Genomic DNA, 12,942 nt, shown 5'->3' with positions numbered 1-12,942 from the left:
AGATAAAAGAATATACAAAATAAGCAATGCACAATGCAATTGCTCACCACCCGCTGACTGATGCCCAGCCAGTCCCTGAGAAGCAGCCCCCCAGCCAGCTTTCCCCTAGTTTATGTACTGAGCATGATGTCATATAGTGTGGAATATGGCTTTGGCCACTTTGGGTCAGCTCTCCTGGCTGTGCCCCCTCCCAGCTTCTTGTGCATCTCCAGCCTTCTCAGTTGGCAGAGCATGGTAAGTCCTGCCCAGCAACAACTAAAACATCAGTGTGTTGTCAACATTCTTCGTATCCTAAATCCAAAACACAGCGCTATGCCAGTTACCAGGAAGAAAACTAACTCTCTCCCAGCTGAAACCAGGAGGGGCAATACAGACTTTAGGTGGGAAGAACTATTGCCTTAGATTGTTTGTCTCTTTTGACTCTTCAGGAATCTTGGGGCTATGGTTTCACAACAGAATTAAGCTAATATATATGGATTGCAATATAACATCTTGTTGCTTAAGTGTATGTACCTCCTCCCATTCCTTTGCAGAAGCTTTGGATCTTTTTGACGGCATAGATGTAGATAGGCTGGAGATGACACCAAGCTGAGTGGTGCGGTTGACACACCAGAAGGACGGGATGTCATCCAGAGAGACCTGGACAGGCTGGAGAGGTGGGCCTGTGTGAACCTCATGAGGTTCAACAAGGCCAAGCGCTGGCAGCCCAGAAGGCCAACCGTACTCTGGGCTGCATCGGGAGAAGCGTGGCCAGCAGGTCGAGGGAGGTGATTCTGCCCCTCTACTCTGCTCTGGTGAGACCTCACCTGGAGTACTGCGTCCAGTTCTGGAGCCCTCAGCACAAGAAGGACATGGAAGTGTTGGAGCGGGTCCAGAGGAGAGCCACAAAAGTGATTTGAGGGCTGGAGCACCTCTCCTATGAGGACAGGCTGAGGGAGTTGGGTTGTTCAGCCTGGAGAAGAGAAGGCTGTGGGGAGACCTGATTAAGGGGGCCTATAGGAAAGATGGGGAAAATCTTTTTAGTAGGGCCAGCTGTGTTAGGACAAGGGGTAATGGTTTTAAACTAAACCAGGGTAGGTTTAGACTAGATATAAGGAAGAAATTCTTTACAATGAGGGTGGTGAAACACTGGAACGGGTTGCCTAGAGAGGTAGTGGAGGCCCCATCCCTGGAAGCATTCAAGGCCAGGTTGGACGGGGCTCTGAGCAACCTGATCTAGTTAGCAGTGTCCCTGCTCCTGCAGGGGGGTTGGACTAGATGACCTCTAGGGGTCCCTTCCAACCCAAAACATTCTATGATTCTATGATTCTTGTGATATCTCACCCTGGGACTGAGCAGGCTCTTCGTGCAGGGGTCCCTGCATGAATACTGGCTGGCTCTGCACATGGTCATTGGGTGCCCAGCGTGACATTATTTTTCAGAGAATGTAGCAGTTTAATATCCTGTAATGTTAATGTAATTCCAATAGGTGTTGATTGCAATTAAGGGGCATCCGAATCTTTGGGAAACTTGACACGGTGTCTCCCTCACTGGGCACTCAAAATGGAAAAATGCAACTTGTGTCTCAGTACACTGATGTAGGCAGTCTGCCCACAAAATGTCTCCTAATCCTGTGAAACAAAAGCCATTTATTCCTCCTAAAAATATATTAGAAGTTTATATTATATTTAAAACAGAACTTCATTCTTGCTGTCCATACTTTTTTGTACAAGTAACTGTACTTGAAGCTGCTGAATAAAAATTCAAGTGAAGTTCCTCCATGTTGGGTTTTAGTCCCCAATTCTAGTTTGGTTTTGCAGAACGTAAGAATATATTTTTGCATATTTGTCTTTTTTCAAGGTATTGGGGAATAAATTTGAAACCTAATTTCCAAAGTACTAATTACTGAGATTCAAAAAAAATTTAGATATTTGTTTCTGGCTAATAAAAAGCAAAGGCACTCAGTGCTTGAGAGGATAGCCCTTGATAGGGGCAAATCTATACCTCTAAAATTTTTGCTTAGTTTCTTCTGGGTATCTTTAAATAATAGTGTCTCTTTTTCACCAGCTGGTGTCACCAGTGGATCAGAAGTTGCTTTACAGCTGATATAAAAAATGCTTTGTACTTGGATGTTTTTGAATAAATAAAAAAAAATTCTGAACTTTCTAATAGAGAAGTCTTATGTGAAAATACAAATGTAGAAAATCATACCAACTAAATATCAGAGTAGTACACAGGTAGGTCACTGTCTTCACTACCAAGGCATTAGTTTAATGCTAATGCATTTGATATCAAGTTATGAATATAAAGTCACTGAAGGGCTTTCAAAATGTTTCGTGTTTTGAAATTGCTACTTGCATTAGCAATAAAAAGTCTATGAAATGTTATATGTTGAGCTACTTAGACTTGTCAAAGGATGTCGCTACAGATGGCCAAACACTGGATGAGTGTTTCAGCTCAGAAGCACTGAAGTATTGACATTTATTTCTGACTTATTTTTCCTTGATGTATCTGTTTATATGACATTATGTTGGCCTGCTTATTTGACATCTTTTCCTGTTCTAGGCTACCTTCTGGGGAGTGAGGACTATTATTCTCATGACCGTTGCGTCCTCATCAAAGCAAAGAACATAACGCGCTGCGCTCTGGACTTCCGAGATGGAGAAGAAGTTGCAACTGGGTTTAAAAATATGTACTCTACTAATTTATTCACAGAAAGAGCTATAGATCTTATAGCCAATCATAAAACTGAGAAGGTACAGTCAGCAGCTGTTATTTTGATAACTTTAGCACAAAAGAGTGTTTAAAAAAATGTTAATGAAATATTAATGGAGAGATCTGTACTTGAGCTGTAATTTGGGGCTTTTTGGCAGGGTACATAGAGCCAAATGTGACAAGTAGCGCTGGTAAAACTTGCCTTGTCTGCTGTCAGAATCAGCTTTGGCTGCACAGCCCTGGCCTGCTACCCTTCTCCATTACTTTTTAAATAATACAAGTAATGAATTTGTAGATATGATTTAGTATGTAGTTTGCTTTTCTAAAAAGAGAATGGAAAGTTTAATGGGAGAAATTTCATAGAAGGGAAATGCCAACAACTGTGCTATGAAGAAAAGCTACTCCTGATGTTTTTCTACAGTTTTGCAGGAGTTCTTTATCAAAGTTTTATTGGTTTATGTTTAGGGATTAGAAGAAAAGTGTAGAAGAAATCAAAACACAGTGCCTGTAGCTGTTGATGAATCAGGGCTGCTTTTGCTACAGTCATATTTGCAGTTAGTACTTTATGTTCAACTAATTTCCGTTCTATCCCTTCCACCCCAGCCCCTCTTTCTCTACCTCGCTTTTCAGTCTGTCCATGAACCTCTCGAGGTCCCTGAAGAATACATGAAACAATATGTTTCCATTAAAGATGTAAAGAGGCGCCATTATGCAGGGATGGTGAGTCTAATGGATGAAGCTGTAGGAAATCTTACTGATGCTCTGAAAAGATATGGTCTTTGGGACAACACAGTTCTTGTTTTCTCTACTGGTAAGTTCATTTAAATATTCTTTCAATAATAACTGATACAGTGTCTTAACAAGCTGACTGCAGAAGCCCCTCTGTCCTTGCTTGTATGTTTTCTAACTGCGGAAGAGTGATGAAAGTGAAACAGGACTTTATACCAGAAGGAACAGTTTCTCTCCCCCCTTACAACTTTCTCAAGCATGACGAAAACAACTCTGAACAAGTGTCTGTGCAAATGGGGGATACCCCTACTACAGCAAAAACAGCACTGTAAAAACTGAGGAGTGTGGTGAAGTTGGAGGCATCTTACTTGCCACTGTGGTTACTGTCAGAATTGAATCCTTCCTGAGAGCAATCTACCAAATTCATTTGTCCTGAGCAATGTGTAGCTGTCTGATCGGTCTATAAGTTGCCACGAGTTGCATCAAACACAAACAGCCAGACAGCAAGCAGTTTGAAGCCAAAACTGTTTCCCTTACTTTCATGTAACACATGATTTTTGTCTTGCTTGAAATATTTCACTGGCACCTTACTCCCATGAAGCAAAGGTCTGTTAATAAAAAAAGCGTAATACGTGATGATACAGTCTAGGCTGCCAAATTACAGGCTAAGTTTTTGTATGTACTAGCACACAATCTGGTTTCTAGATTATTAGGGTAATGCAAATAATACATTACAAAGTAGTCTCCTTTGTTTCCAAATTAGGAATGAAACAGAACCTTTTTGAAATACAGCTGCTTGGCTGGGTTTCAGGACATAGTTATTCTTGTTGTTTGGGAGTGGGAAGTAGCCTTTCAATGTTTACAGTTGCTCTTTTGATCAGGCTTTACATACTAGGGCTGTCAAAATAGCAAACTAATTTTCTGTGAACACTTTGAAAAAAAAAAAAAAAAAAAAAACCACAACCCCCCCCCCCCCCCCCCCCAACCCCCAAGGTTTGATGAAAATGCAGTGATGTGTTTTGAGTTCAGCAGCTGCTTCCTATAGCACTTAGAGTCTTGGAATTTCATTTTGAGTCCAAACCTGTTTGCCTTATGGTATTACATTTGTGTCCAGATTTTGGCTCTAATAGGATTTGATAACTCTTCTATGCCTGTTTCTATTTGCGCTGTTTTCATATTTAGAACTGAAAGTAAGCAAAGCCATATGGAAAATGATACCAATATTTATTCCATATGGAAAAAATCCAGTCTTTGCTGATGGGGTCCTGGTAGACTTATTTCAGCAATGTTTGTTCGGTGCATTGTGGAATAAAACTAAAGAAATCTGAGTTGGAATTACAGGGTATGACTGAATTAAAAAGACAAATTTATTTTTTTGTTTATGAAACATTTTTTCGCAAACAATGGCAGTATACCCTGGTTTTAACAGTCCTTATCTTGCTATCAATTACAGGTACATTTCAACAACAGTCAAACAGTCAGGAGAATCCAGTGTCTACCCTATGCAATGGGATGTATCTTGAGTTAACTGACATTTTAAACTGAGGAGAATGGAATTTAATGTGACTGAAATGCAGGGAAACTGGGTCTTGATCAAGCAGGCCAGGGTGCAGTGATTTGGGTTTTCTCAGTGTTCTCTCCAAACAACTATTCTTTACAGGCATAAAACATTGCATGCATTAAAGACCCCGTTTCCAAAAAACAAATGTTGAAACCATTAAGCATTAAAAAAAGGGGCAAAAAAAAAGCGCACAAAATCTATTCAGCTTTTCTATATAATATTTATTGCTTTTGCAGATGGTGTGTTTTAAAATGGGCTTTAGAACGTGGTTGAAAAGAAACACGAGAGGGTCTGCAATTGAGCATCTTGTGCAGAGAGTTGTGCTCTTTGAGATCTCTCTGCACAACAGCTTTCAAGTCCTTTGTAATTGGGAGTCTTAGTGTGCACTGGTAGCTATAATATGGGTATATACTTATAGTATGATATTATCTTCAGCTCTTGAGGGCATGCCTCCTCAAGGAAGCCATGCCCCCTCTCCCTGCCCCAGGTGCTCTCCTGGGACTAGGAAACCCTCCTCTTGCTTGGTACAGTGAGACACATTTTCCTCTACATTCAGGAATTCTCCCCAAGAAAGTTCTTCCCATGTTGTGGGCTTAAGAATCAATTTAAGGATTTAAATGAAGACTGCAAAAGAAAATCTAGGGAAGGAGGATAAAGTGTATCCATAATTTTAATGAGCAGTATCTTCTGTGTTTCCTCAGCACAGTAGTTAAAGGCACAGGATCATAAAAGCACTCCCTGTTTTGTTATAAACCTGTGTGGTTTGGTTACTGTTGTGATGGAAAACTGCAGAGGAAAAAGAAGCAAAGACCCTACTTTTGCGGTAGATTTTACTAGATTCATTACTATTGCCTGTTTAGTTGTGGCCAAAATTCACACTTGGATCCTTGCATCTCTTACTGCTTCAAAATTCCCCCCGTCCGCCCTCAACTAATTAGTAAGTGATCATTTGCTATCATGTGCTATAGCAAGTGTCATTGCAACAAATATACAGTCTACCAGTTGATTCCTTCACTGTGAAGTGTCAACCCCAAAATCAGAGATCTCCTTTAGTGGGTGCTCATTGAAATACTCTATTATACTCTATGCTATAATCTTTGCTCTCATGGTAGATTTCTTTTTATTAAAGTCTTTGTGTTTCTTCCTATTTGTATATGTTATGGCTCAACCAGGATTGCCTTGAAAACATGCCAGTTGGCAAATGGAAATACTGCACATTTTAAAAGAGCCTTGTAAAATATGCAGAAGAACTCCAGTTCCTCTTTAAAGTGGCCTGATGGAGACAGCTGGTCAAAAATGAAGTAATCTGGTCATTAGCAAAGTCTGACTCCATCAGTATGTTGTGTAAATCAACATCCCTGGTGTCCTTTTGATATATAAGCTATTTCTACAGGTAAATAAGAAAAAGAAAAAGATGAGCTAGCTCAATGGTATGTGGTGTTATATTTGTGTATCAAGTAGTAGCTTGAAAAGCCTGGTGTGATATGAAATACAATTTGCTTTTATGGGGCATCTTTTATGTTGCAGATTCAAGTAAGTCTATGTTAATGAGGTCAGTGGTGAAAATGAAGTTGTTACCTGTTCAGGCAAAACAGATAAAAATGGATGCAGCACTTTGTTGGGTTCCCATGGCCTTTATCCACTTGAAGTCAATAAGAATGAGGCATAGCGTTTATTTTTCTTTTTAGGAAACATAAGAGACTATAACTACAAACTTTGATGAAGAGTGCCTTGATTTAACATAAATAAAGGTCATAAAAAACATTCAAGTGGTACAAATTTACCTCAGTGCTATTAACACTGGCTTAAAGTCCAAATTCTGCTTCAAACATAGACCTATGATTTGAGTTAAGAAGAAGGGATTTGCTGTATACCATTTGTTTATAGTTTCTGCAACATATTACAAGTAATTTTGGTGGAAGCTTGCCAACATTAGAGCAAAGGAATCCAACCTCTAATTTCAGTTCTGTATTAAAGCTACTATCCTTTGCTTTATTTAGCTTTCAGCTTTTTAATATGCTAAATAATTCTGGAGCACTGTAATGTCTGGTAGTTGCCATAAGAGGGCTTTGAACAGTAAAATATGTGGAACTTTTCAAGCCTTGGTTTGCATTGCTAAGAGGAAACCACATAAATCCTTTCCATAATGGAGCATGTGACAGTGATGACTGTTTTCACTGCAAAAGAGGGTCTTTTTATGATTTTAGAATTATGATTAATAAGAGCACAGATTGTTTTGAAAATACTTACTGGTGTTTTTAAGTCTCTCCCTCTCTCACTCCTCCCCCCCCCCCCCCAAATTTTATATTATCCTAATAAAGACTTTTTCTCAGTCTGCCCCGCTCCCTGCCCCTTCCAGCTAGCATATTGTGGCTTTTGTCTAATAAAATGTTGGCAATTTTTTTTTGCTTATTTCCAGCTCTTACTTTGGTAGAAACCAGGGATCTGACTTTCACTGGTTCCCTGAGGGCAGTTTTTTATCTTCTCCCTGGTGTCTTTGTTCCTGAACGAACTCCTGCTCCTTTTCTTTTGCTGGTAAGGGACTTCAGAGAGACTTTTAATTGCAGATTGTCCAAACCAACTGAAAGACAGATTGGTTAGAGCTGTTATTCTCTGGCTGTGGTGGCAGAGGTGCTAATTTTGAAGGTTGCCTTGTCATATTTTTTAGTAAACCTAATTACAGATCTGAAGACCTGCTTTATTGGTTTTGTGAGGAGATTCTGAGAGGCTCAGTGCATTGCCAGCAAAGAAGATACCTGGGCATCTACTGCCTGAGCATCTGCTGCTTCCTAAGAGGAAATAAGCACCAGTGCCTTAGCTGCAAGCACCTTCTATCAAACTAGTTATATGAATCCATATATTCCCAAATAGTACTTTTCTATTTCTTGATGAAACTTGTTATTGTACAGGCAAAAGTTGCGGCTGATCACTGTACTTGCATTGGTCAGAGTGGTTGTATGTCAATGATAAATAGTGAAGGGTGCATGTGGTTGCTGTTTTATGCTCCACTGGTGGCTTTTATTCTTCTTTTTTTAGGCTTTTTCCACATTAAAGTATGGGTGGTAAGAATAAATTTCTTAGAAATAAAAGAACATCTTTTCTGCGATATGATGGAGGTAATAGTAATGAGACATCTGGACTGATTTTTAATAATATATTATCAAAGGCAGAAATGCTATCTTATGATGGAAATTAACTTAAAAATGGAAACAGAGATGATGTTGGGAGTCAATATATATTTTTTTTTTTTCTCCCCAGTTTTAAAATCCTGTGAAAACCCAAAATGTTTTTTAGGAAATGTTTATTTATCTTCCCTTTCTTCTAGCATTAACTCCTCCCCATTCACCTTGCTTTTTCCATGCAAAACCTAACACTCCAAAGCTAAGTCCCTGAGCAGAAGGTGACCTTGTATGAGAGACATGTGCTTCTTTTTTTCCCTTTGTGTTTAAAAATTCCAACTTAAGTGGAATCTTGAATTTTAATTCCTGTTTTTAGCAAATGCCAGTGCTTAAAGTGAAGTTCACTTGTAAATGAAACTCAGAAGTGAATTTTGCCCAGAGTCACCAGCTGGCCATTTTTGTGTAAAGCTTTGACTTAAGCATGCTAATAGTTATCCTAGAGAACTTTTTCTCAGACTGAGATGAATGCTGAAAACAACTCATTTTATATGTTAACAATGTTTACTAATTTCCTGCAGCTCTCAAGAGGTTGTCTTAAACACTATTATGGAGAACGAACTAGTATAGTTTAACAGTAATCATAGGTTAAGAAGCCATTACTCTTTGTGTCAGAATCTTCTACACCCACATCAGTGGTCAGGTTCAATCCTCTGTCGCTGGCACAAGTCCAAAGTTTTCTCGACTATGTCTCATTTAACTTGCTTACTGCAGGCATATGAACGGTTTATCAGGTTATTGCCATTGTTTTTAGGTTAAAATTTCCCTGTGTTTCTCTTGTGTTTGGTGATGGTGAATACTAGCATAGACCTGACACAGCAGGGTCTGTAACTACTGAGACCTGTTTAATTACTGAGACTGCTTACAGTGAAAGCAGTCGCCTGAAACTGTCTGCTCTAGGATTGCTCCTATCATGAAAGCTGTACTGGAGGGGGAATCAATAGGATGAAAAAGGACATTGTTCACACAGCTTTTGTAGAGCTAAATTTGTAACGATTGGAATCTTGTGTACATCAAATGCCTTTTTTCCATGAGATCAATTTTCCTTTTTTTTTTTTTTCCCCCCACTTTAGAAAAGTAAGGAGAATAAAGAGAGAGTTCTGGTGAGTTACAAAAACGCATAGAGGTTGGTTTATCTGATCACAACTCTGTGAAAGTTGCTGTGTAAATGCTCAGTAAAGTTCCTTGGCAAATGGTGCTCTGATACAGGAGAGGTTTTATGTTCTCTTGATGGAAAATAAAAGCCCTATGGGTGTATTTAAAGCACAACAAGAATTACATTAGCAGAATTTTATAGTAGAAGGTGTAGTTTTCTGTTTCTATTGTCCATCTAATGGAAAGGCTTTCAGTAGTTCTTCCATCACACACATGAAAAAATTTGTATTAAGCACTGAAAATATAATAATGCATCAGCACTCTGAAGACACTTTTTTGAGTGGCTTTTCTGCTGCATATATTAAACCCTCAAGGTTACTCTTCCCATTGAGAGTATACAGCATCAGACCGAAGTATACAACAGATGTTTTTTCAACAACGGATCTTAACCAAATGATTTTGGTTCGTTTCTTTGGAAATATATGTTTCATGTTAGCTCTTAGAGGGAGTGTGCTTGCATTTCTGTCACACTTGCAGCATGATTGAAAAACAGAGCAACAAATGGATCTTTCAGATGCAATATGGGGAAGCAGGGAAGAACTTGAGTTCAAATTAAGGGCAAAGTTATTCTCTAATTCATGCTGCGAGTCTCTTATCCATAGTGTAGATTTCTGCTGTGTACTCTGTACTCTTTTTTTTTTTTTCTTTTCTTTTTCTTTTTTTTAATGAAACCTCAATGGGAGTTCCGCACTTGGAACATGTACAGAATAAGCATTATTCATGCTGTGAAGATCAGAGGGGAGAAATTTTCCCCAAATGTGATCCTCTACTGCTATTATCGACAGCGCTCTCTGTTTAGCTGTGAGTCACAACCATGAGCTTAAATCACACAAAGGAAGGGCTCTGAAGTCCTGTTCTGTGACCTAGACTTTCAGCAAGAATGCTGGAGGTCAAAAATGAGATGCATTTACAGAGCTGTGCATTGAAGCTGTCTGCTGCCTGCTCATATTGTGTCTGGCACTAGTAAGTGCTATTTATTTCCCTTTCATATATAAGAAATTCACACAGAAAATTAAAAAAGGTTTTTAAAAAAAAAAAAAAAAAAAAAAAAAAAAAAGGCAACAGCTAACTGCCTGCTTCTTTTGTTGATATTGGCAACTGACTGTAGAGTTACATCCAAACTTTGTGTATGAGAATTGTTAATGTAGACTTGTCTCTTGATTATATCCATCACTTAATTTTTAAATAAATACATATTAAATGGTATGTAGTGGTATCATGTCCACTAAAGAAGTTCCCCTTCTTTGCTTTTTATTAATATGAACCATTGACTGCCTCCATAATTTCCATAGTATTTACAACAAAATAATACAAAGCTCAGTTTTGCATTATGGAAAAGAGATGTCATCACTTTCTGTAATGAAAACTACTGGGGTTTGGCTTTTCTGTAGTCTCCCCATAAGAAATAGGCAACAGCGGGAAAGGTATAGGGATATGGGTTTCACTCCATCTTCTGTCTTTTGTTTATCTTTGTCTGAGGTTGCTTGCATGTTGCTTGTTACTCCTTTTATTTGTTTTTAGTTGCAAACTTCAGAAAGCTGCTATGTAGAAATGTTGTAGGTAGTGTGAGTCACTTCATTGACATGCTGTTTCCAACGATACTGAGACACTAACATTGTTAAACTGGCTTCTTAAACTCTAAGTTACATATGAAATAATTTCACACTTCCATTATACTTTCCAGTTCTGCTTCAGTTGGATGGACCCTCACACTGACCTCCATATGGTTCTGATTAAGTATAAGAGCATTATTGCTCATAAAGCCCCAGCCCTTCAAAGGAACACTAGATTTATAACATGTAACAAATGTTTACAGAATTAAACAGCAGATGAATTAGATACGCCATCTTATTTCTGCCTTCTTTTTCTATACTTGTCACACCCATTATTGGTTTATTGTGGATTAAAGGAATCTATATGGTCACTAGTATTCAAGGTTGAATTGCATTTGATTTTATAATGCAGTATTACAATATCAGAGACAAAAATGAAAAAGTCAGTATTGGAAAATGAAGTCAGAATTACACAAAGGAGAGAAAGAAGCAGCATCTTCCATCATCCAGTTTAGTGATTCATACTGTTTCGGATCAGTGAGACAAAGGTGGTTGAAAATCTGTCCTGAATCCATCATCCCCTGTAATTCATTGTCTGTTAAGGGAATTGTGCTGCCTGGCTGACAGTGGCACAGTGGTAGGATCACTTTAGATGCAGTAAGATTCAGGATTAGAAGTGTTTCTGTTGTTGCTGATTACAACTCATAAAATCTCCTAATGCAGTAGCACAACAAGGGGAAAAAAGTCTCAAAGCCATGTGAGTTTGACTTTCTTTTTAAGCTTTCATCATTCTGAGCTCAGGTATTGCACAGTGGAAATGTATCAGAAACTTGAGGAGAGGGAAGGAATTTGTTTCTTCCTTATTTTAGCTGGGTATGGGTTCCTGACAATTTCCCTGATTGTCCATCTTAGGTATCCAAATAGTGAAATGTCTTCCACTTCCTGTGGGAGATTGTCTTCTAATGTAACACCACAGGTGATTTCAAAAAAGCTTAGGAAAAGTTTGAGTAAATAAGCTTTCTCTGGTTTTCCTCACAACTCTTCCTTGCATGACTTTTAGTATTTCTTCCTTGTCCTGTACGTTATTTTAGACTACCGCCATGAATTTATATATAGGGTACTATAAAATTAATTGTGTACTATTAAAGTTCCTAAGCATTAAGATGTAGCCAAATATATGCCATTTACTGATCAACTAGTTTCTTGAGCAACATTAACAAAGGAGATCACTACAACATCTCTTTGTATACTGCCATTATTCTTTTAGAACCTAAATTTCTTCTATAGCCAACTTTTGAACTTTGAATATACAAGGAAAAGAGGAATACTGCTTTTAGTATAACTAGGAATCACTCACCAGAGTGGATATATACTAAATCTGTCATGTAGAGCACTAATTTTTTTTAGTATCTGCTATTATCTTGCAGGATAAAGGAGAATTTATGATCTCTGAAAGAAGGGGCAGGCAACTCAGGAGGACTACAAGGATGTTGGGAGGTTATGCAGGGAGAAATCAGAAGGGCCAAAGCCCAACTAGAACTTAATCTGGCTACTGCCATAAAAGACAATAAAAAAATGTTTCTATAAATACATTAGCAACAAAAGTAGGGCTAAGGAAAAGCTCCATCCTTTATTGGATGCAGGGAGAAACACAGTGACAAAGGATGAGGAAAAGGCTGGGGTACTTAATGCCTACTTTGTCTCAGTCTTTAATAGTTAGACCAGTTGTTCTCTGGGTACCTATCTCCCTGAGCTGGATGACAGGAATGGGGAGCAGAATGAAGCCCCCATAATCCAAGGGGAAATGGTTAGTGATCTGCTATACCACCTAGGCATGCAGAAGTCTGTGGGGCTGGATGGGAACCACCCACTGCCATGACTTTTCAATTATCATCGAGAGTGACTTGGCAACTACATCAGCCAATTCCCTCAGGACTCTGGGATGCATCTTGTCAGGTCCCGTAGACCTATGGATGTTCAGGTTCCTCGGGTGGTCTTGAACCTAATATTCTCGTATAGTGGGAGGGACTTTGCTTCCCCAGTTGCTGTCCTGTGGTCCATCCCCTCAAGAGGT

At 38.8% G+C, this 12,942-nt stretch overlaps 1 protein-coding gene across 1 annotated transcript in view; it reads left to right on the top strand.

Annotated features, from left to right (window-relative positions):
- Positions 1–12,942, top strand: part of ARSB (arylsulfatase B) — a 70,792-nt gene that overhangs the window by 1,443 nt on the left and 56,407 nt on the right. Inside the window, exons 2-3 of the mRNA XM_035892824.1 lie at positions 2,545–2,735; positions 3,298–3,505. Of these exons, the coding sequence (XP_035748717.1) occupies positions 2,545–2,735; positions 3,298–3,505 (399 nt within the window). The remainder of the gene's footprint in view (positions 1–2,544; positions 2,736–3,297; positions 3,506–12,942) is intronic.

This window comes from Egretta garzetta, unplaced genomic scaffold (assembly GCF_000687185.1).
Source record: "Egretta garzetta isolate BGI_Z169 unplaced genomic scaffold, ASM68718v1 scaffold424, whole genome shotgun sequence".
Taxonomy (NCBI): Eukaryota; Metazoa; Chordata; class Aves; order Pelecaniformes; family Ardeidae; genus Egretta; species Egretta garzetta.
This window is presented reverse-complemented; position numbering and strand designations above follow the sequence as displayed.